The sequence below is a fragment of the Medicago truncatula genome, chromosome 7 (assembly GCF_003473485.1).
Source record: "Medicago truncatula cultivar Jemalong A17 chromosome 7, MtrunA17r5.0-ANR, whole genome shotgun sequence".
Classification (NCBI taxonomy): Eukaryota; Viridiplantae; Streptophyta; class Magnoliopsida; order Fabales; family Fabaceae; genus Medicago; species Medicago truncatula.
Genome location: NC_053048.1, coordinates 3,995,014 through 4,019,950, shown reverse-complemented (window position 1 = coordinate 4,019,950; position 24,937 = coordinate 3,995,014). Strand labels below are relative to the sequence as shown.

General features: G+C 32.5%; 3 protein-coding genes across 3 annotated transcripts; 2 read left to right on the top strand and 1 right to left on the bottom strand.

Moving 5' to 3' along the window:
- The first annotated feature begins 6,398 nt into the window (after positions 1 to 6,398).
- Positions 6,399 to 10,028, top strand: LOC11437019 (UDP-glycosyltransferase 83A1). Its single transcript, XM_003621377.3, has 2 exons — positions 6,399 to 6,918; positions 9,009 to 10,028. Exons 1-2 carry the CDS (start codon positions 6,414 to 6,416, stop codon positions 9,854 to 9,856), a joined length of 1,353 nt encoding a protein of 450 aa, XP_003621425.2. The 5' UTR covers positions 6,399 to 6,413; the 3' UTR covers positions 9,857 to 10,028.
- An 8,349-nt stretch (positions 10,029 to 18,377) lies between these two features.
- LOC11430304 (UDP-glycosyltransferase 83A1) lies at positions 18,378 to 22,687 on the top strand. Its single transcript, XM_003621376.3, has 2 exons — positions 18,378 to 18,957; positions 21,654 to 22,687. The coding sequence occupies exons 1-2, from the start codon at positions 18,462 to 18,464 to the stop codon at positions 22,496 to 22,498; spliced, it is 1,341 nt and encodes a 446-aa protein (XP_003621424.1). The 5' UTR covers positions 18,378 to 18,461; the 3' UTR covers positions 22,499 to 22,687.
- On the bottom strand, positions 22,627 to 24,937 carry LOC11417855 (probable endo-1,3(4)-beta-glucanase ARB_01444). The gene has a single exon (XM_003621375.4). It carries the CDS (start codon positions 24,761 to 24,763, stop codon positions 22,772 to 22,774), a length of 1,992 nt encoding a protein of 663 aa, XP_003621423.1. The 5' UTR covers positions 24,764 to 24,937; the 3' UTR covers positions 22,627 to 22,771.

The window sequence follows — 24,937 nt, the reverse complement described above, 5'->3', positions numbered from 1 at the left end:
TTTAAATACCGTAGTTTTTAACACCATCGTTTTAAATTTGGTTATATTGTTGTCAATTTGAACACCGTCATTTTGAATCAATTTGAGGAATGATTTTTTTTTGCATTTAAGTACCTGATCTTTATGCAGCATAATAGTGGCGGAGGAAAGCATGGGCTGTGGTGGGCCACGGTCCAACCCCCCAAAAAAAAAAAAATTTTAGAGAGAAATTACAAAAATACTCTTGGTTTGATTTTTTTTTTTTTCAACTGGTCCATCCAACCTCTTCACCTCCTCTGTTGGATAGCTAAACTTCTCACTCTTTCATTATTTTCTCATTCTCTTGTTTGTTGTTATTGTTTGTTGATGGTTCGTAATTGAATTTTAAAACTGCAATGCAATCATATTTGCTGAATTGGCTTAATTGAATATTGAATAGGATTAGAGGAGCATATAAGATGGGTTTTTCAACTTATGCATATGTCATGCCATTTTATTATTAGTGTTTATTGAATTGTTCTTGCTTGTTGCAAATGCTTTTTTTTATATACCGTAGTTCAATCTATGTTTAGTTAAGATATTTTTTTTTCAACTTATGCATACTTTAGTTCAATTTTTCAATCTATGTTTATGTTCAACTTATGCATATAACAAGGCTGTTTTTTCTCTTTTCAACTAATGCATATTGTAGTTTATGTTTAACTACGAAGGCTTTTCTTTATACTTGTTAGTTTCTTTTTTTACCTTTTTATAAACTTTTAATAATGCATAATTTCTTTAATTTAGATTGTTATTGACTTGTGGAATTATTTGATTTTTTGAAAAATTGATCATTTTTTAAAAGGAAAGTTTGTGGGAGTGAAAGAGATGAAAAAGGAATATCTTATACATCTTAACCTTTAAAGTTTCAAGAATAGAAGTGGTAACTTCTACACCTCAAGAAACTAAGATTGCATTTGATTTGGTTGTAACTAAGATGAATAAAATTTACTTCTTAATTGAACAACTTTGTGCTTAACGTTTATTACAACATAAATTTCATGTTTATTATATATTAGAGTTAATTTTGTTGGTCCACCCCAGATATATTTCCTGGCTCCGTCACTGCAGCATAAGGTGGCTGTTCAGCAATTTTTACATTGGAAATATTGGTGTTTTTGCATGGAGCATGTGTTCTAGGAGTGAGTTTTTTGTGAAATAAAATTGTGTTTCACTGTAAAAGAAAAAAAGAACAACCCGTAAGAAGAAAAAAACGTGAAAAAAAGAAATAAGAAAAAAAAAACGTGAATAAGCAGTAATAGAGTGGAGAAGGAAAAAAAAATCAATTTTTAAGATTTAGTCATTAATAAAATTTGGAGAAACGGATGCATTAATTAGTGTTTATCCTATGCAATCTTACACAAGTTAGAAAAACCTAATTAAATATTATCCCCGTTCCTAAATATAGAAGTCTTTTGCAAAAATTACGGAGATTAAAAAAGTTGATTGTAGTATTAAATTTGTATATAATTACTATTGTTTTTACAATATTATCCTTAAGAGAGAGAGTTAATTTATGTTTTCAACATAATATTTATTGTTGATTGAAGAAAAAGATACAAAATAAATAAGGGTATATTGGTAAAGAAATAAATTATATTAATGTACTTGAAAATACCAAAGAGGTCTTATAAAAAGGGAAAAAAAAAAATTCTTAAAATGGTCTTATAATTAGGGACGGAGCTAGGTAGTATGATAAAAGTTGATCTTTTTTGTTTATAATTTAGGATAAAGAAAATCGATTTTTTTGGCTTATAATTTTGGATAGAGGGAGTACATATTTTAGAAGTTTATGGTTCAAGCTTACCCTAGGAAGCACAAGAATGTTCTTACCGTTTTTTAGCCACCTCCTCAAATTGGTATATGTTTTTAATAGATAGACGGAGACACATGAAATGGACGAATCCATATTTTTGAACTTCGATCACAAGGTATAACCTAATAATTTAAGTATTGTTTTTTAGTCGAGTCAAGACTTATGATAATTTAAACATCTTAAATCTTAGTATGATAAATACAGTCAAATAAGAAAAAGTCTTTAAAGATGTAAAAAAAATATGTTTTTGTAGTCAAAACAAGATAAGAATGGAACTCCATTGCAAAGAAAATTTTAAATTTAAAAATGAATTCTTCACTGTTGTCGATCGGTCATCGGTGCATGTATCTTATTATGTTTTTATTTTAAAAAATAATAAGGGTGACTCAAAGTCACTATAGTATTCTTAAATAAAAAGATTCTATTTGGTTGATTTTGAATTTAATGGTATTGGAAACTTTTGACTTTTCCATTTCTGTCGCTATTCATCTGCAAATAATTGAGAGTGTAGCAGCCATCTATCTAGAGAATGAACAAAAATTATCCAAGAAGAAGGAGGTTATTTTCCAAAGGAAAAAAAATAGTTAAGGTGTTCAATAAATTAACACTAGACATATGAATAGTTAAGGAAAAAAAATAGTTAAGGTGAACTAACACTAGACATATGAATTAAGGTGTTCAATAAATTTATTAAATGAATTAGGTGATCAAATAAAATTTATTTTGTTTGAAATTTTTCAAGTAAGGGTATTTTGATACTTTAATTTATTTTTTTTTAAATGTAAAATGTAATTATTAATAAAATCGAAAAAACGATTTAAAGAAAAGAGAACCATAATGAGACATTACAAAGTCGCAAAAGAACAAGAAAAACAAAAGGAGAGACAAGCTAAGTAACAATAGAGAAGCAAGGAAGATGATTAAGTTTTCAATAATGGTAATCAAAATTAAACGCAATATATTTTGTTTTCAACAACTAAAAAGATTAAAGCTTAATTTTCTCACTTAAAGTTTGCAATTGGTCCTTCTTGAGCTGAAAAATACACTTATTTAATCTTTCCAAATTACCCAAGCAACATACAGCCAAATAATATTCAAAGTCATTCGTATCCTTTTCGAGAAGCCACTAAAGTACCAAAATGGACAAGGTGCTCATAAATATGACCCTGACACACTATTTCAGAGCCTAACCAATTTCCCAACAAAAACCATAATTTACCAAATAAAAAAGCACATATGAAAACTAAATCATCCATCTCTTCATTCGTACCATACTCGTTTGTGCATGTTTGATCATTGTTATGATGAACCCCCTACTGTATAAGTTGTCTTTAGTAGAGATGCAGTTAAGAAGCAAACACCAAACATATAGAGGAACTTTTAGCGGAACAACTTTTAACTAAATAATGTAATTGTTGATAAGTGATAAGTGATACTCACTAAACATGGCAACAGAACCCATATCCGCGGGTAACCACCCGAACCAAACCTAATTTGATGGATTTTTCCTGCTTTGACTGAGTTTGGGTTATGGGTTTGAGTTTTCCCCAACTTTATAAAATGGGCACGAGACGGGTAACGAGGATATAGGTACCCACCCTGAACCCATACTCAAATCCGTCCCGAATTTAGAAAATCAATTTATTACCCCTTTTATATAATTAGGAACCCAAACGCAAAATCATTTTACTCACACAGTCAGAGTTTCAGACTTTCATATGACACCCATTTATCATAGTTCTATCTTTTCTCCTTTCATGCCTCACACTCTCGGCCTCTCTCTTCTCCTTCACCATAGTCATCGTTTGTCATTATCTCTTTGCTAGATAATGCATTACAACATTGTGCTCAAGGCTGCAAAATACTTTTATTTTTATAAAAAAAAAAAAAAAAAATCATTGCATGGATAGGATGGGGCGGAAATACCCAAACCCGTCAGGGATAGGGATGAGATTCGATTTCTCATCCCCACTGGATATGGGTAAGGTAACAGGTAAGTATATGCGAGTAGGATATGGGGACGGGAAAGGTAAAACCCGTCCCCACCTCACCCCATTCCATCAAATATATATTCTATGAATATATATATATATATATATATATATATATATATATATATATATATATATATAGGGGATGTATCTAATGAGAGGGTGAGAGGAACAAACATAACCATTAGATCAAAACAAGTGGCTGAGATTTAAAAGTTCCATTTTAAAAGTCACGTGCTCTAAATTGTTGACCTTCATCTTCTCTTCTTTTCAAAAAAGAACCTTTCATCTTCTCTATTTTCCTGGTTGTTTCGATTTCAGAAACTCAGATCTTCATCCCATCCAACAAGAATTGAATTTTCATCATTCAATTATTGGTTTTCTATAATAAATTGAATTTTGAATAAACCACAACCTCTCTATTCCATCTAAATTCATTATTTGATTATTGTTTTGCAAACCCAGTTAATATAATTATGCAAGTACGATGGTTTTTCAATCTAACAAACAGTGAGGAAAAGAAGGAAAAAAATTGAATTTTTAATTCGATTATTTTTTAACTGTGATGTTTTTTTTCCAGTAAAAATAGAAAATGCATATATTCATTAAAAACAAAAAAATCAACCCAAAAACGCGGCGAGGAGGAGAATTCAATCAAGAAATCCAGAAACGTTGGTGTAAGATGTCGCAGAACCACGTCTTTGCCTTTGCATAACGTTTACGCTGTCGTAGCCTCCGACCTCACAAAACTCATCATTATCTTTCCGTGTCATCATCGCTTTTGCATAGGACAAATATAAATTACAGTCTTATATTTTCTTTCGATTTTATAGTCTGTGTTTTAATTTACTCAATTGAATTGAATTGAGTAAGAAAAAAAAAATTGAATTGATTCTTTTGTTTCAGAGAAAGAAAAAAAATTGAATTGATTCCATGAACAAGTTTAGGCAAGAACTGGAAAAGGCAACGAAGAAAGGAAAAAGACGAAGGAAAGGAAATGAGGAAAGGAATTTTATGTGCTGATTAAAATTAAAGAACACAATAAAGATTAATCTAATGGTCAGGATCTAACCCTCTCATCTCTCACAATAAAAAACCTCTCATTTGATATGCCCTCTATATATATATATGAGTTAGGATCCGTTGACACCAGGTGTCAACGTATTCGTTGACACCAAATCTCAACCGTCTATTTTTTAAAATCAAAGGCTAATAATTGTTTACGAAATCAACTCATGGGCCTTTCTTTCTCATCGTACCGTGCTCTCTTCTTTCTTTTTGTTCCTTTTCAATCGAACAACAATGGAAAAAAAGTCAAATTGAAAACCATGGCAGCTTGTGATACTCCTCATTTTCTTCTGGAAAATTTGTTATGCTCTGCCACACGTAAACACCGTTGATATATGTTTGCATCTCTTTCCCTCTTGGTATAAATTTATTCTATGAATCCCAATATATTAAGACAATTTTTGCAAAATTTGTGATAAGGATCCCAATTGAATAGGACGGTGGTGAATATAGGAGTATTTTGGATGAGTTTGCTTCTATTGATGGAATTTTAGGTGTTTAACCATGATTGAATAGTCAATGAAAATACCCACGTAGTACGTGAAATATGAATTGGATAAAATCAATTTTTATTATGAATTCGTAAAGGGGAAAACATTTAAATTGGATTGCTGCCAATTCTTAGAGAGGGAAATAAATTCAAGAATTATGTTGTGTTTGTTGATTGTGAACCGTGAGAAGGAGAATACTTTTATTCTTGATTAGGTTAAAGAAGATCAGCAGAAAACAGGTGGGGATCAAGGGAGAAAAGATCATATGAGTAAAATTAACAAATAATTATGAGCCTTTAGATTAAAAAAATAGACGGTTGAGACATCAAGTATCAACGGATCCTAACTATGTGTGTGTGTGTGTGAGAGAGAGAATAAAATGGATCTGAAATATACGACATCAGAGACTACGTACGTATTAGACTAGTCAACAAAAAAGATAACCAAGGCTAAGGAAGACATATTTAGAAAGTGAGCAGCAATGGACCTCAATCCTAGACATTTCATTTTATATTATAAGCTCTGTATACATTTTTAATACACTCTTTTCAAATGTATTTTATTATCTAGTCTAGATAAATTCTATGATTTGCAAGTAAAACAAGTTTTGATTTTAAAAAAAAAAAAAAGTAAAATAAATTTTGTATCAGGTACAAATTAGTTTTATCTCTGAATTAATAAAATCTCAATATTAAATAAAATGAAATATGACTTGATTCATTGATCTAATGATAAAAAAGATGTTTGTGTTAGGTGCAATACGATTTTGCTTGTCCATGTTAGACAAAGTTTTTTTTTTTTTTTTTAAAAAACTTGATATTCGATCCAAGAATCAACTATTTCGAGGAGACCAATCCCACCATCCATTTGCGGAGGTCCCATTTAAGCCAGAACAAGACTTGGACCTTCACATCGAAACTGGCACCAGAAGAATCGAACCTGAGATTTTGAGAGGAGCAAAGTGTTCGTCACGTCGTGGAAATTTAATAGTGTGTCTTTTGACCTGCTCTATAAATTAGCAAACAATCCATGCCATTTGCATCTTCCATTTTCAATCAAATGGGTATCCCTCACTTTCTTGTTATTCCATACCCAATTCCAGGTCATATAAATCCCCTCATGCAATTATGTCATGTTTTAGCCAAACATGGCTGCAAGATCACTTTCCTTAACACAGAATTCAGCCACAAAAGAACCAACAACAATAATGAACAAAGTCAAGAAACAATAAACTTTGTCACACTCCCAGATGGTTTGGAACCTGAAGATGATAGAAGTGATCAAAAGAAAGTTCTCTTCTCAATCAAAAGAAACATGCCTCCTTTGCTTCCTAAGCTTATAGAAGAAGTTAATGCTTTGGATGATGAAAATAAGATTTGTTGTATTATTGTTACCTTCAATATGGGATGGGCTTTGGAAGTTGGACACAACTTAGGAATTAAAGGGGTTCTTCTTTGGACTGGCTCAGCAACTTCTTTGGCTTTTTGTTATAGCATCCCTAAACTAATTGATGATGGAGTAATTGATTCAGCAGGTAATTAAGAGTTACTTATTGTTCATTGTTTTGTTTTTTTGGTACAACTTATTGTTCATTGTTGGTGCACCACTTTGACTATTTGCCAAAAATTAAATCTGTCTGCTGTGTTGTTATACATCTGGGTAAAGTTTGGAGTGTTTCATATACACAAACTGCTTCAGCAGAAAAAAATTCAATATTAGTATTTTTTTTCTTCAAAGCTTGGTTCCGCCCCAAGAGTCGATTAATTTGAGTAGTCAATCCCACCACCTATTTGTGGGGACCCAATTTAAAGTCAGAGCATAACTCTATATTGACTTAGGCCCCACTGAAATAGATATCAGGATGAATCAATCTTGAAACCTTGAGAGGAGCATACTCCAAATGAGTTTCAATATTAACATGTTAATTGTTAATTTGTTAGTTTTTGCTCGAAATGAAAATCTAACCGAGACTAGACCACGATTGATTCTTAACTCTCCCACTCAACCATCAAAGCCAACCTTTTTTTTTTATTTTTTTATTTAAGATAAGATTTAGTATGTCAAATGACAATATTAAAATAACCAACCACGGGGTTAGGTTTAGCAAACAGGGGACTGAATGTAGGGTAGCTTATGAGGAAGTTGCTTTTGACATTCATGCTTAGAATACCAAAGTATACGTCATCAAGATTATCTCCATTGGTAAAAAAAAAAATAGGAAAGTATTGTGTAGATATTGACAATTGATCTCGACATTTTTTCCTCAAGTTTTTTGTTAAGTACTCCCTCCATCTCAAAATATAAATAAAAATTGATATACAAAAGTTAATGTATTTAGTTTAAAATTTGTATTAAATACATCAACTTGTGTTGACTCATTTTTACTTGCATTTTGGAACGGATGGAGTATACCTTATTTATTTTTTGATTTGTTATGACGCACAATTGCAACTAACAAGTATTTACTTTTTAAGGATAAACTATAATTTTGACCCCCTAAGTTTCACAATGTTGCGATTTTTGCCTCTTTCGTTTTAAAATTGTTGAGAAGATGCCACATGTCCCGAAAAGGGATCATAATCGCAACTTTTTTGTAAAGATAAGAGATCAAAAAGCATATTTCTCATATGTTAAGGGGTCAAAAAAGCATATTTCTCTAAACATGGGAGTCACATTTTTCATTTTTGTAATAGGGCCAAAATTGCAATATTGTGAAACTTAGGAGACCAAAAATACAGTTTAACCTTTTTCGTAAGCTCTAGCAACTCAAATTACAATATTAAATTAACTAATTAATTAAAGATTATGGGTTAGGTTACGAACGATGCTAATCCTCACAACGTAGCGAACTAAGGTTTTGAATCAACGTAGTAAATATGATTAACTAATTATCTAAAAAAATGATTTTACTTAGATTTTATTACAAGGGAGTTCATCATTATAGTTAGATTTTTTTTTCCTGTTGAGTACGTATTGTATTTCATTTGAAAGAAATTAACAATGTATTATTTGTAGAATTGTATTGCCGTGTGGGTAACGGAAAACTGTAGTACAACTTTTTGACTCAAAATAGTACAACTAATTAACCTTTGATTTTGGTTGAAATTGGAAGTACAAATGTACAATATGGTACTCTCACAAGTACTTGGGTGTAGTACATCTAAAGCCTACACAAGTACCATGTTTGAGGCTATATATATTGATTTAAAACGACATAATTCATTACATGATATACAAAATTATTCAATGCTGCAAATATAGAGGTAGAGATGTTCCACAGGGCCGACCCGAGACCACATGAAGTTATCATATGTGTCTAAGCTACACATCTCGTGTGTTCTCAGGTCGCCCCTGCTGAATTCTCTCTACCGCATTGCACCTTTTGCTTCCAAGTGACATGTTGGCTCATGAATTTTCTGTTCCACCCGCATATTGCAAGTGTAAAATACCGAATATTCTTCGTCTCAGAAGGAGTAGCTCAATCGTATGCGTTAAGACATGAAAATAGTTCTTTGCAGGAGATCAAGGATTCAGTTTCACATTACTCGCCTTGGAGTCTCAGTTAATTACTAGTAGTAAAAGTAAAAATATCAGAGTTCTAATGATTTAATTTTTCTATTACAGGAATTTATACCAAAGATCAAGAAATTCAGCTCTCTCCAAATATGCCAAAGATGGACACAAAAAACGTTCCATGGCGGACCTTTGACAAGATCATATTTGATCATCTTGCACAACAGATGCAAACCATGAAGTTAGGACATTGGTGGCTTTGCAACACAACTTATGATTTAGAGCATGCAACATTCTCCATCTCACCAAAGTTCCTACCAATTGGCCCATTGATGGAAAATGATAGCAACAAAAGTTCATTCTGGCAAGAAGACATGACTTCCTTAGATTGGCTAGATAAGCAACCATCACAATCGGTCGTATATGTTTCCTTCGGTAGTTTGGCAGTAATGGACCAAAACCAATTTAATGAACTAGCCCTAGGACTTGATCTTCTTGACAAGCCTTTTCTTTGGGTTGTTCGTCCTAGTAATGACAACAAGGTAAACTATGCATACCCTGATGAATTCCTCGGAACTAAAGGAAAGATCGTTAGTTGGGTACCGCAGAAGAAGATATTGAACCATCCTGCTATAGCTTGTTTCATTAGTCATTGTGGTTGGAATTCTACTATAGAAGGTGTATATTCTGGTATACCTTTCTTATGTTGGCCATTTGCAACTGATCAATTTACGAACAAGTCATATATTTGTGATGTGTGGAAGGTTGGATTTGAATTAGACAAGGATGAAAATGGGATAGTACTAAAGGAAGAGATAAAGAAGAAGGTGGAACAATTGCTTCAAGATCAAGATATTAAAGAAAGATCATTGAAACTAAAGGAGTTAACATTGGAGAACATAGTAGAAGATGGTAAATCTTCAAAGAATCTCCAAAACTTTATCAATTGGGCGATGTAATAATGCTTTAGTACTTGTTTGGTGACTTTAGTACATTTTAAGCACATTTCATTTTGATTCTAGTTGTAACAAAATCATAAAAAATATTTGGAAAATAAATGAATAAAGTGTGACAATTTGAAATCGTCATAGATGGATGCTAACAGATCGGGGAATATTGCAGTCGTGTGAAGATTGTGGTTCTTATGTTAATTGTCCTATTTTTCTCTATATAAATATTTTGGTCACGTTATTTTTAAAGTTTATGAAATTATGTCCATCCCCATAATTTGACACAAAGTTGATGATATGTAGTATTTTAAGTTGGTATTGCATAAATTAAAATGTCTATGTCGATGCCAAGAAAATTACTCTTCCCACTTCTTAAATTCCTCCCTCTTTACTTTATGAGAAATACTAACTTGTGCTTTTAAGATACAAGTTAATGAATCAAATGTAAAAAATAATTTATTTGAATATATGCATTACATTTAATATTTAACTTTTTAATAAATTAAATACATCGAATTTTAGAAAATATTTATTCTTTTAGGTTTCTTAACATGTGCCATAAAGGCACAACTTAGCACTACCTTTACTTTATTGTTGGCCATAGGGGCGGTCCCAGGATTTATGTTTTGGTGTGGCTAAAATAGGTTAAAAAAATTGCGGCCTTGCGGTGCAACCAACCCAAAAAAAATCATGCGGCATCACGAAGCGGACGCTATTTTGGCGGTGTGGACGCTAATATATTTATTTATTTTTTGGTCAAGTAGCCTAGTGGTTAGAGCTCACACAATTTAATTGTGGAGAAGTGGAGTGTCCGGGGTTCGAACCCCGGCTCCTGCATATAATATGCAATATCCCTACCAACTGAGTTAAGCTCACGGGGATCTAATATATTTAAATCGCGCTAATATATTTTTGCGGCCTTACGGTGCAACTAACCCCCTGTAATATAGGTCGCTTTTGGTTTTGCCTACAGTAAAAAAAATTGGATTCGGTCCTTGTAAAAAAAAATTTGTTTTGGAAAACCCATCTACGCCAGCTGACTGTGCATTTTTGCTGATGTGGCATGTTGTGTCACCTTTTTCGGATGACGTGGTGCGCTGACTGTATAATTATTTTAATTTTTACTTTTTAATGGGATACACGTGGCATTTATGTATTTATTGGGATACAAAATGTTAGTTTTTTTTTCCGTAGAGGAGCACGAGCGCGCCATGCGCATGTGCACACAAAAGTATTTTCAGCATGTTTTTAGTGTTTTCTTTTCAAACTTAATTTGGGACTTGGGGTAGAATTTCTCAAACTTGTAATGTCTTCATAGGCCTCATAAATATTTATTCTATGTCTTCTCAATTCTTCATGTAAAGTGATTTCTTTTGTCGAATTACATTATTTTTCAAGGAAATACATCAAAAACACCCAAGAATAATTTAGTTTAAGGAAGAACTAAAATTAAATGACTAGATATGAAAACATTATTCAATATCTCTCAAACCATAAACAACTTATTTAAAACTCATTTTATTTAGATCAAATCATAATTAAAATGATCGAAAAATATACCGAAAATAATGCAAGATGTTTTGTATCATTATACATATTTGATTTGATGTCTTTTCTCATACACTCGTGGAAAACCTCTCATGTCACAACTTGTACGCAAACAAACAATTGGCTAAGGATGGTACGTTCAGATCACGGGACCCTAGGCTTAGACTAGATGTGATGCATATATTTTAATAATTGGACAATAATGGAGAAGGCCAATTATTCAAAAAAAAATCGAGGAAAAGTCATAGAGAAGGTGAATGAAGTACATGAGACTCAACCTTTAGGCTTTGTTTGGATGTACAAAGAAAGTGAAAGGAAAGAATGATTAAGGAAAGATTGTTTAAGGAAAGAAAATGAATAGAAAGTAAGATGAATGTTTTGGTTGTTTAGTATAAGAGAAAATGAGATAGAAAGTTGAAGGAAAGAAAGACCTACATTTAATAGTTGACATAAATAACCTTAAACAAAAATAATATGTTTAGCATATATAAACTATTGTCTATAGTTGGGTTGAAAATAAATTGTGACATAGAATCGTATGAGTAGAAACAATAAAAAAATTAAGTAGTGAATTATTTATTAAAAAAAAAGGTTAAGCCGTGAATTGAAAAGATAAATAAAATTAGAGAGCAAATGAATAGTAAAATAAATGATCAAAGTTGGGGCAGTATGGACATTTCAAATAATATGCTTGTGCTCTCAAGCTTTCCGTTCAGATTTGGTTGGAAAGATTTCTGACGTGGGACCCACGTATATTCTTTCTTTCCTTAATCTTTTTGGAGAGTTCCAAACAATAGAAAAACTTTCTTTCCTTCACCTTTCTCTCCTCTCACTTTCTTTCCTTTAAAACAAACATAGCCTTAGTGTTTTATTTTCGAATCAAATTTTTATGTTTTTTACAATAATTTTGATTTTGTCTTAAATATAATTATCATCCTTATTAAATTATATTTACCAATAGGATGGATGATCTAGAGCGAACAATGAATCGGGCTAACTCGTTTAATTTGATTCCTAAATCAAATGAATTGAAATTAAGATACATATTAAGTTCATTATCTAAATAAATTGAATTTGAATTCTATGTTATTTGATTCGTTTGATTCATGAGTATTTAAATGTGGAAGAGTATTTTGAGAACTCTCAAATCTATGTATGAAATTTTATTGGTTTTTGTCTCATTTAGATACACTAGTTTTGATGTTTTTTTTTATTTTTCTTTTAAAGTGTTACTTAGTTTTCTATATTTATCGCTATAATTTATTTTAATTCAATCTTGGCATTTTTTAAAAATAAATAAAAGATTAATAATCTAAAACTATGACTTTCTTAACAATTTATTTTCTTTCAAATTATTTGATTCAAACAAACAACCGAAATCGATTTATTTGTGATTTTTAAATAAATCAAACTCAAGCTAAAAAGAACTTTTAAAATAAATTTCGATCGAATTTAAAGTTGAGTCAGATCTTATCGAGTCTACTCGACTCATTTTCCACGTTAAAGTGAACTAAATTTTTGGCTGGAATCTAAAATAAAAACAAATATGACTTGTTAGAGACATGACTTGTTACCGTAATTTCCAACACGTTGGGCTGAGGGACAAAATAGACTATGTTACATCATTCCAAATTAGCAGGGAAGAAATTCTAATCCATCTAACTAACTTTAGTTCTTTTTATACGTCAATGAAAAAGTTTAATTAATACAGTAGATTTTGTAAAAATATATTGTATAATTTACTGATATATTTGTATTACTATCTTTGATATTAAGAGTGAAATTTCATTCACATATCCCTTACAATAGCCATACAACCTAGCTTAAACCCTTGGAGAAATGAAAACTTTATGTCTCATAACGGGGTTCAAGATGATTTGTAGATGATCACGAAAATGAAAGTGATGATGTGTTTGGCTTCTCTAACTATTTTCCTCCTTTAATGTTGGACTATGGGAATGAGTGTCATTATATTGGATCAATGACGTAAAAAGTCTTACATTTGAAAGAAATATTATGATATGTCAAATGTAAGTTAAACTTTCATATTAAATGAAATATAAAATCGAGCAACATATAAGCGGTATCACTTGTAAACTTAATATCTTAAGGTTTTATCTAAAGAAGTGGTAGTCAATTCACTTGTAATTGCTATTAATCCAACATGATGATCAAACATAGTGAGGTTCCCCAAATAGCCCAACAATTTCCTCTTTTGTATTTTCCATACCCCCCACCCCCCCTATTTATTCTTGGCGAATTCCCACTTTAAGAAAGAAAAAAATCCTCTTTTATGTTCTCTTTTTAAGCTATAAAACACAAACACTGTTTGAATTAGGCATGTTTCCATGCTGCACACATGATGAATAGCTCGAAGAAGAGTTTTAAATTCTTTTATTATGTTTTGAGCACTTTGAAAAATTCTTAGACATATAATAATCAACACTTATGAAAAGAAGATTTAAAAGTAATATGATGAATAGGACTCGAGGCAACATAAGGAGTTGGAAACAAGATTGATTTAGGAACCCGGGTAAGCGTTAGAACCGAGGAACGTGATGGATTGTCAATACGAGCATTCTTTCTTTTAGGTAATTATGATTTTGTTGGGGACGATTAAGTATCCGAAAATTGGGAATCAACACGCTCCCACAACGATGAGATTTGACTAGTCGATGCCTTATTTGGTATAGATTTCACTTTTTTCTTAGCTCCTTTGGTTAGTACCTTTCTTGGTGATGGAGACAACATTATGGCTTCTGGAAATGCTAACTGACGCAAAGCCTCTTTAATTTGTATTTTCCTTTGGTAAGAACTTTTTTGAGACATTCTTGAATACCACTCAATTCCTCCATGACAGAAAAAAAAAATTATTCACAACCTTTCCCAATGATGATCTATCTCGTCAAATTGAATAGACTTGTTGTGATGGATTTTCATAGCAATGATACATGCATAAGGTAGCCCATACGATGTCCTTATCACACAACGACAATTTTTCATATCCATGCCAGCTTCCATGGAACGTTTTGCTTCCTAAAAAATATAGCTCGGGGCAACTCTAGATACATCCCCCCAACCCGGAGTATAAAATGTTATCTATGTTCCAAGATAGTACAACTCCTACTAAATGATGAATGTATCCCAGTTAACTGGATTACCAACATCTTATGTATTTTATCCCAACAAGTACCAAGTCATCCACACTAGTGCTCAAATATTTCTTCAACCTACCATGAGCCCCTACAACTGTGTTGGTGGTTCTGCAGCCAAGATGCAAGACATGGTCTGACCATGCCCCCACTATTTTTTTCCTTAACAATATCCAAAATGGTAATTTGAATATAGTCAAGAAACTTTGGAATTTTTTTAAAAACATCTCAAAAGCGCATTACCTCACTTGCATATGAATCATGTGTAGGAGCTTCAACCACTTTATCCCTTGCTCTCGTTATGGTGTCAACTATATCACTTGACTTCACCTCTTTGACTACCTTCTCTTTCCCAACCACTTTGACATCCTTCAGGTTCACTCTGCAGTCTGTGATGCATTTTGCTCTTACATTTCTACCAATAAGAAAATAACAAAGTATTGCACAAGTTTCAGGGAGAACAGTTGCTACGATATTCATCAAAGTCATATCCATTTCAGTCACAACCAACTTAGGTATATCACTCTTAGAGTTAAGAAGTTGAAGCAACATCCGTAAAACCCAAGTAAAGTTATCCTCCTTCTCAACTATCAGAAATGCAAAAGCAACCGAATATTTCATATCGGTTGAGGTGAACCCAATTATCTCAAACAATTGCATCATGTACAAGTTGGTTTTATAGGTGGAGTCCATGATCAAAACTTTCAGGAAATCGTTAAACAACTTAACCGATTCGGAATGAGCCCAAAATATGTCCTGAATAGTAGAACTCTCACATTGTGTTCTTGTGAAATAAACATATTTGTACTCTTCCAACTTTGACACTAGAAACTGCATCCCCGTCTTGTCATGTCTGATTGCCTTTTTGAATTTATGACGTTCATTGTATGCTTTCTTTACATTTGTCATGCACTCTTGTCTTTTTCCCTTCAAATTCATCAAAATATTTTTTGGCTGCATCAAACTCTTGGTCAAGTTACCTAGAATCTTTTTGTCATCTTCCCTTAATCTTCCCTCAAGCATGTGCTCTTCTATATTTTTCACCATCTCATGGTTGTGAATTCCATTACGAATAGTTAACTTCCAAGCCTTCAATTTTCAACTAACATATCCACGCAACTTGAACAAACACCCACATTTTCTTGATCCCGTTGCTTCATGCTTCAAATTTTTATTCGGTACTTTGTGATTGCCACTTATTTCATAAACAAACTCCAACATTGAATTCTTTATACTAGATATTTTTATAACAACTGTAAATCCCATCCTATTTGCTTGTCGACGTACCCAACCAAGCAATTCATCATTATCTTTCTATGTATCTTGGCTTGAAAAGAATTGAGATGTGTTCACTTTGTTGACACCAATTGCGGACACACCAGAATTAACATGTAAAGCTTCAACATTGGCAGAAGCTTCATCCGTATTTGGTTTTTATATCAACCAAAGCTTCAACCTTAGGTGGTTTGATCTCGACAGAATAATCGACATAACTAGATTTTGTCTCAACTGGATCATCATCCGCATTCTCAACCATAACTATAAATAAACAACATATAATTGCAAAAACTTTTAATTAATATGTAACTCAAAAGGAAACAAATTGAAAAAAATATAGGCATGGGTTGTTAAATATTTGAAAAATTCAAGGCCTCGGTGGTTAACTACCGTTGGTATAACAATGGTTAACTACACCTGAAATTCTGATGCTATCGATAGTTAACTACCGTTGCGCTGCATGTCACAAAAACAAACAAAAAATAGCAGAAAAATCAACAAATGTAAACGTGTTAAAAGATGCATTACCTGTTTCTTGACGTCAAATGTGTGTAGAAATCTTTCTTCAATGATTTGATATAAATATTTGAGGGGAAAGTTAATTTTTGGGTTTTTTTTTTTTTTTTTTTTTTAGGGAAAGTGATGGATGAATAGGAGGTAGGAGTAGTGGTGTACTGGTTTTAGGCAAAATCACAAATGTGGTTAACTATCGTTGGGGGAACGGTAGTTAACTATGGTTGACATCATCGAACAGTAGTTAACTACCATTGGGAAAAAATGGGTAATTTCCATGTGTTTTAAAAATAAAATATAAAAATAAAAACATGTGAGAAAAACAATTTTCTTAACGCAAAGCCTTAAGGTTTTGGATGGAACATTTGGTCTTGTTCTTTCTTCTGGCTTCCCTGAACCTTTCATCTAGTTGCTACTTTATGTGATTATATTGAAGTACTCAACAATCTTTTCATTGGACTCCATCTGCAATAACACAGATCGTCTTTTCAATATTTTACTCATAAGAATCTTATTTGAATTATCTTTCAACATTATTTCGATATGTTCATGTGAACATATGAAAGATATGTCACACCATGTTAAATATTTCTTTTTACAATATTCTTGTGTGTATTCATCAAAGATCCACATTCACGTGAATTAATTGTTGGCCTGCTTAGGTTTTCCCGACACCTATATCGTGACTATGTGGTACATATAGTTTTCCATTTTGAGGTTTTTTGTTCCCCTATATGGCTCAAACTATTAGGGTTATACATGAGTCGAGTTGGGTTGGTTTTGGCCAAAACTAAGACCTAAACCATGTAGGGAACTTCGGTTTGGATCTATCACAAGAATCACCATTTATAATTGGGTTGGGTTAGGTCAAACCGCCTATTTCCAGGTTTCGTAGTGGGTTACCCACATTCTCTTTTTGTTTTAACTTCATTGTAAATCCTCCATGTGCGGTGCGTGGTTGGGTTGATTGATTAAAATGAAAATTAAATAAGTAGTGATACATTGTCCACCCTATGTGGCAAATCCTCTATTCTACACCTCCATGTGGCATGTTTGGTGGAGATAGAAGGGGAATGATAAAAAGGAAGAGAAATAAAAAAAATAAAAAAATGTCACATGCATGGAGTGGTATATGAGTGGGGAAAAAAAAGTGTCAACCCATAGTTTTCCTTTTGTAAGGGGACTACTAATTGCTTTTCTCTTTGACGGAACTAAAATGGGTTCCGTGATTATGAGTGGAACGATAATGCATTTCTAACTATTGATGTGAATCTTTTATTGTTGATTAACAATGATTAGTCTTAGTAGAAAATCTACGAGACATAAAGTAGATTATTCCCTTTTAAACGACTTTTCTACCATGCACAATAGTCATAAATTGATTCTCTAATAACATCTAGAATGCACATGATCTAAGTAACTCATAAATAGTTTATCTCTAACTTACTGGGCTCAATTTCAGATAAATTTATACGAGACTATGGAGTAATATTATAACACGTGAATACTATAATGTGTCTATTTTAGATAGCTCAGTTGACAAACTATTTAATGGCCATTTGTAAAAGATAAATATATAAATTAATAATAGATTGTACTAAAAAAAACCATTTAAATGAACCGAATGATCACCCGTTCCTCACGTTATTATTATTCTTTTCCTGGTTCTTAGGGCATAGATATATGGTGAATCAGAGTTTTTTTTTCTTTCTGGTGTTTGGGTTTCGAATCTCATACCTTACGTATATTGTGGATTGTCCTTGCCAATTGAGCTAAATTCACGGAGACGGTAAATTGGAGTTTGACCGTAAAGTAAGTATAGTCTGATGTTCCACTTAATAATTGAATTCGATTTCTCCTAAACGATTCGACATTTGATGAAACATGTGCGTTAATCACTTTAGTCCAATAACTTGATTATTGCTCACGTTAATTTGGTTGACCTGAATTAAAAAAATAAAAATTCACCATATTAAATTATTTTATATATAATGATATAAAAACACATCAACACAAGCTCTAGTAATAAAAATTGATAGTAATCACACATATATAAAAAAATTGTTCTAAGAGTTCTGCATAACACACCAATAATTTACACCACTTCTACCAGCTTCCATATAATGGGAAACCCACATTTTCTTGCAATACCATTCCCAATTCTAGGACATATGAATCCCCTTATGCAATTCTCTCATGTTTTAGCCAAACATGGATGCAAAATCACTTTCTTGACTTCAGATGAAAATTACAATAAAATGAAGACAACTTCAATTATTGGTGAGCAAGGAAAAGTCAAGGAATCAAACATAAATTTAGTATCTCTCCCAGATGGTGTGAGTCCTCAAGATGATAGAAAAGATGTGGCCAAAGTTATTTTGTCCACAAGAACCACTATGAGCTCAATGCTTCCTAAACTCATAGAAGAGATAAATGCTCTTGATAGTGACAACAAGATTTCTTGTATAATTGTCACTAAAAATATGGGTTGGGCCTTAGAAGTTGCTCATCAGTTGGGAATTAAAGGTGCTCTTTTCTGGCCAGCCTCAGCAACTTCATTGGTTTCTTTTAACTCTATGGAGACTTTTGTTGAGGAAGGAATTATAGATTCTCAAAGTGGTAAGAATTTTTTTACTCAATTACTATATATAGTTTCTCTACCTTTCACAAAAATATTACAAGCAATTCTTAACATGGACCCCATTTGATTCATAACCATTAATTTTTTTTCTTTTTTTTTTTGAGGGAAATTCATAACCATTAATTGTTTATTCTTCACCTCATCCAATTTCATTTATTGGAGATTCCTCAATAATGAACCCAGCATTAATTATCTTGTCATATGCTTCCATAGTTTACTTTCAATAAAATATAAGATATAATTTGTATGCAATTTTCTTTTTATACATGCATCATCAGTCAAGTTTGACCATATAGAGATATTTGTTGTGAATATGTTTTGAGAAACTGTCATAATAAAGTCTCTTCTAAAAAAACATAATAGTGATATCATGGTATGGTTTAGTTGGATGCAGGGACAAATCAAGAAACGTGTTAGACAGGGTTAACAAAATTTAGTTCTAAATATAAAAAAAAACGTTTAGATAAGATCATGCGGGTCTTTTCTAACTTAACTAAGATCTTATTTGAATCCAGTATTGCACATGCAGCAGCGTTAAAACTTTTAGGGAGAGTTGGCCACCCATTGTATCCATAAGGCTCAAAGGAATAGTCTCATCAGTTACGCGCGGAGAATACCTGTTTTACGCTGGAAAAAAATTGTCCTAAATATTAGTGCATATTTAAATTATGTATTTATCGCTCCGATAATAAATATAAGAAAAATAAGAATTTAAATGAAATACATATACTTTGTTTGCTTATACTTAAAGCATAAGGTAGTATTTTCTTTTATTGAGAGGAGCAATAGGGACTAGGGAGTACATATTAGTTGAAGAATATATATGAGTAATTTTACTAAAGAAAATTCTGTGATTATAAAATAATGTGTGTTTTACAATAATATAATAATACTAACATGGTAAACATATTAGTGGTGTTCTAGGACCCTAGAACAGCAGGTTCAAGTGATGGAGGTAATATATATTTTAATATCAAAATTTATCAAAATAATTTTATATTCAAGGAAGGAGGTAATACATTTTTTTTTTAGGTTGAAGGAGGTAATACATATTTTAATAATATCTTTAGTGTTATGATAAAAAAAATGCTTAGAAACTGCTGAGTAATATATAACAAATTTGTGGGTTTCTTACATAATAATCACTATAGCTCAATGGCCCAGCCTTCTAATTTTAAACTTAGAACATGAGTTTGATTTGCTAAGTCCTCCAATTTTTGCTTTGCTGCTTTGCACAAGTTTCTGGCAACTTCAATAAAAAAATAATAGGATTAATTGTATTTTGGCCTCCCTGTTATAAAGTTCGTGAAAATATTTCTCTTTTTTTCAAAATCAAATTTTTGGTCCTCTATTTTTACATTTGTTACAATTATGGTTCTAACCCATGTTTTTATAATCGAAAAACAAATTAATATCACTTTTTTTAGACCAAAATACATCTTTTTTGTTGCCAAAAGTGACCATTTCTAGGGCAAAAATATGGATTGAGAACAAAATTACAACAAATATGAAAATAGAGAAAACAAAAAATTTGATTTTAGAAAAGAGGGATTATTTATGCGAGATTAATAAAATTGAGAGACCAAAAGTACAACTAAACCAAAATAATTACAGCGTGTCAACAAATGAAGGAGCTGATGAGAGGAAAGCCTTCCCCTCATGCTATAAGAGGCAATACAATGATTGGCATTTGGTGTGAAGAATATTGATGAAGTCTCCCTCTCTATTTGGTATTTTTAGTAGAGTAATGACTTAAGTCCTAGGACTAGGTCTTCTTCTATCTTTCGATTTTTTTTATGTACTAAGAACACCAACTCTAATTGAATTCTCATCTATCAATTTTTACCTTTAATTTAATAATCAATTTGCAATTATCCATCAATCAAATTCTCCATTTTTAGGAACCCTTACAGATGAGCTGGAGCCCATGCTTGCCACCCTCTCCATTAGTCTATGATTGGATGCACATAAAAGAGTTTTATATTTAAACACTTCAATATATTTTTTAGAGAATTGCTCTTCTCCCACCTGTTTTTGCTCATTCCTGCTCTACGTGTGCTAACTCACGCTAAGAAATACACCTACATGAGTTAACTCACGCTGAGAATCCACTTGCACGAGTTAACTCACACTCGACTATTTTGACGGGAATGAGCAAAAACAAATGGGAGAAGAGCAATTACCTATTTTTTATGTTGCATATGTGGTAGGATAATAAGGAGTACTTATGTGGTGACTCGGCTATTTCTAGAAGTAAATATGACTCCGTACGTATCTTAATCAAGATGGATCTAATGTGGGGAGTAATATTGAGTATGTTAGGGTGCACTTGCCGTGTGAATTTACCTATACAAGTGTTGTATGACCTCATAAGGAATCAATGAAGAATTTGAGTACTTTATTTCCTTATTTAGTGCTTGGTGATATTCGACACCTATCACACTAGAACCCATATTCTCTCTAATATAGCGATAACCACACAGTCACACATTTTAAATTCTTTGATCATAATTGTGCTACTTGTATCTCAACTTTGCAAAATAGGTCCAAAACAAGAAGCTAAAGCTTGTACCGTTTGGTCAAGATCGAACAATTTAGACATGCAAACAATTTGTATACGCTCTTGTTGACACTGGATAGGTACTTGTTTATGAATTGAATTTTGGAATTTCAGGTCTTCCAAGGAAACAAGAAATTCAACTTTCTACAAATTTGCCTATGATGGAAGCAGCTGCAATGCCATGGTATAACTTAAATAGTGCCTTCTTCTTCCTTCATATGATGAAAGAGATGCAAAATATGAATTTGGGAGAATGGTGGCTTTGTAACACTAGTATGGATCTTGAGGCTGAAGCAATTTCCTTATCACCAAAATTTCTACCAATTGGTCCATTAATGGAAAATGAGCATAACAACATGGGATCTTTGTGGCAAGAAGATGAAACATGCATAGAATGGTTAGATCAATATCCACCTAAATCTGTCATATATGTTTCATTTGGTAGTTTAATATCAATTGGTCCAAATCAATTCAAAGAATTAGCTCTAGGGCTTGATCTTCTTGAAAGGCCTTTTCTTTGGGTTGTACGTAAAGATAAGGGTAATGAAACAAAATATGCATACCCAAGTGAATTCAAAGGAAGTCAAGGTAAAATTGTAGGTTGGTCACCACAAAAGAAGATTTTGACCCACCCTTCAATAGTATGTTTCATTACACATTGTGGTTGGAATTCTACTATAGAAAGTGTGTGTAATGGGGTACCTTTGTTGTGTTTGCCATTTTTTAGTGATCAACTTATGAACAAGACATATATTTGTGATGTTTGGAAGGTTGGATTGGGATTTGAAAAGGATGAAAATGGATTAATAACAAAGGGAGAGATAAAGAAGAAGGTGGATGAATTACTTGAAGATGAAGGAATTAAAGAAAGATCTTCAAAATTAATGGAAATGGTGGCGGAGAACAAAGCCAAAGGGGGTAAGAATTTAAACAAGTTTATCAATTGGGCAAAGGAATAGGAATATTCAAACTTGTGGTCTTGTTTTTACTTCCAATTTCACGAAATAGTCTAAATGGTAGATAACATATTGAGTTTTAATCGCTACTTAGTCAGACATGGTCCGTCATGGATCATTTGTTTCACTTGTTCACCGAAATACTCGTCTGTTTATTCGTATTTTTTATTTACATAGATTGTCGGCCACATAGCCTTGGATCTTGATATTAGGCTCATTTTGAAAATGATAAAAAGCGTCGCATGACCCGTACATATTGATTTTGTGCAACATTCCTCATCTGCTATGGATCCACCATAAGAGATTACTGAATGAGTTTCCATTAGCAAAACCTTCCAACATTCTAATCTTCTTCAATGCATTTTCTTTATCATAAATTCCTTGCAAAGAATAGATAAACCCTTTCCATCTATCATCATTTGTGTCATTCTTCAAAGAAGGGAGTGTCCATTCCACTAGCTCCTTAGCATAAACACCATCATTAAACAAAGACTCAGTAATAGGCAACAAAGGCATAACTTGGATACTAACCCTACACCCTCTACATTCAGAAGGAGCCCACCAAAGTTTACTATCTCTCTTATTAGCCCACAAAATACCAACAATCCTATTTTCTTTTGCAAACTCTTCTCCATACAAATTATTTTCAACTTTCACATGCCACCAAGTTTGTGTAGCATTGATTTCCAACGCTAAAAGCGTTGATCCAATGGCGACAAGATCTTTGTCGCCATATGCTAGACCTATCAATGCTGCTGAATAATATGCATTCACTGCTTCACTTGAACTTTCTTGATTCCTTCCATTTTCATATTCAGTCACTCCTGCAGCCCAAGAATGCAACTTGAAAAAATCAAAACACCTTAAAGTTGGATAGTTTTTGTTATCCCTTTGGCCCAAGTTCATAAAATCTTGCAAAAGTGAATAAGCTTGTGGTTTATACTTTTGTCCCCAAAATGGATCAATCTTTGCAAGAACAGCAATTCCATAAAGAAAATAACCTAAATGATAATGATGATCATTATAAATTCCAAAACCAAAATCAACAACTGAATTATTAACCCCTTGTTTAGTAACTAATCCACCCCATTTTTTTTCATACAAGAAACCATTCCCTTTGAAAGTTCCATTCAACCATGGCTCAATAGTTTCCTTCAAAAAATTCTTGATAATTGGAATCACTTTAGGGTAAGATACTTCTTCAGCTATCAATGCAAACCTTGCAGCTCTTGAAACAATCTTACCATAAAAATAAGATCCATTTGTTGTTATTGCTGAAGAATTCAGCTCCTTCACATCTTTAACAAGAGCCGAAACAATCTCATCATGTGATTCTTTTGTAACACCTTTACTAGAATACCATGTTACATTAACAGGATCAGTTTCCAATATCCATGAATCTCCGATAACACCAACGAGATCACCATCGACACTTGTATACTTCAAATCATGCAAAACAGTAACATTAACATTATTACTTTGTGATAGAAGCTTAACATGAAGAGGGTGAGCTAGCATGAGTAAATCACCAGAACATTTCTTTTGCCATTTATACTCCAAATGAAATTTATTCTTGATGTTTGCATCACCAGAGACAGGGTAACAAGAGCTGAATTTATCAAGAATTTTCTCAAATTTGGTATTAGGAATGACTATGATACGGATTATACCGGAAAATGGATTGGATACAATCTCAGAACCATCATGGTTGAATTTTATTGGTGAAGAAGTGTATATGATCCATTTCTGAGTGTTATTAAGTTGAAGGGTATGTTTGGTGTTTTTGTCGTCGAAAGAAGACAAAGAAACTATGTTATGAAGTGTTGTGATTGAAAGTGAGGTTGGTTTTGTAACTGAAGCAGTTATAAAAGGGCTTCCTCTAACTAAAAAGAATCTTAGATTTGAAGAGGGAATGTCAAGAGTCACACCAAGATCACTATATGATGAGATAACATGGTTTTTTGTTGTGTTTGTGTGAGATTTTTGTGAGGATGAAATTGTGAGATCTGGTGAAAAAACTTGGTACAACATTGTTGCTGAAAAGAGGAGAAGAGGGTAGGAAATAGAGAGGGAAAAGTTTGAGGATTTGATGAGGTAAGGGTGAATGTATTCAGGTGTGTCACCATTGTGGAGAACAAAGTTTTGGAAGAAAGAGTTTGTAGGGAGGGGTGTGGATAGTAGGTTTTGTGAGAAGAAGTTTGAAGGGTTTGGGAGGACTGTTGAATGAGTTTGAGGAAATAGGAAAGGAAGAGAAGATGATGAAGACATTGTTATTGTGTTTTGGTGGATGAGAGTGATGTTGTTACAATGTTTGTGTTGGTTAGTGCTTGTTTTCCTTTCCTTGTTTATATAAGAGCTAAGGTGACATTGTTGAGCATATAAACCTTACTTTAAAATAAAGGTTCTTAAAAAAGATATTCACAAGAATATTTTTTTAGGTGA

What these genes read in the sequence shown, in the direction of transcription:
- LOC11437019 (XM_003621377.3), top strand. Translation starts at nt 6,414, where the DNA reads ATGCCATTTGCATCTTCCATTTTCAATCAAATGGGTATCCCTCACTTT. An exon ending in TGGAGTAATTGATTCAGCAG is followed by an intron (nt 6,919 to 9,008) that starts GTAATTAAGAGT and finishes TTTCTATTACAG; the next exon opens with GAATTTATACCAAAGATCAA.
- LOC11430304 (XM_003621376.3), top strand. Translation starts at nt 18,462, where the DNA reads ATGGGAAACCCACATTTTCTTGCAATACCATTCCCAATTCTAGGACAT. An exon ending in AATTATAGATTCTCAAAGTG is followed by an intron (nt 18,958 to 21,653) that starts GTAAGAATTTTT and finishes TTGGAATTTCAG; the next exon opens with GTCTTCCAAGGAAACAAGAA.
- LOC11417855 (XM_003621375.4), bottom strand. Translation starts at nt 24,763, where the DNA reads ATGTCTTCATCATCTTCTCTTCCTTTCCTATTTCCTCAAACTCATTCA.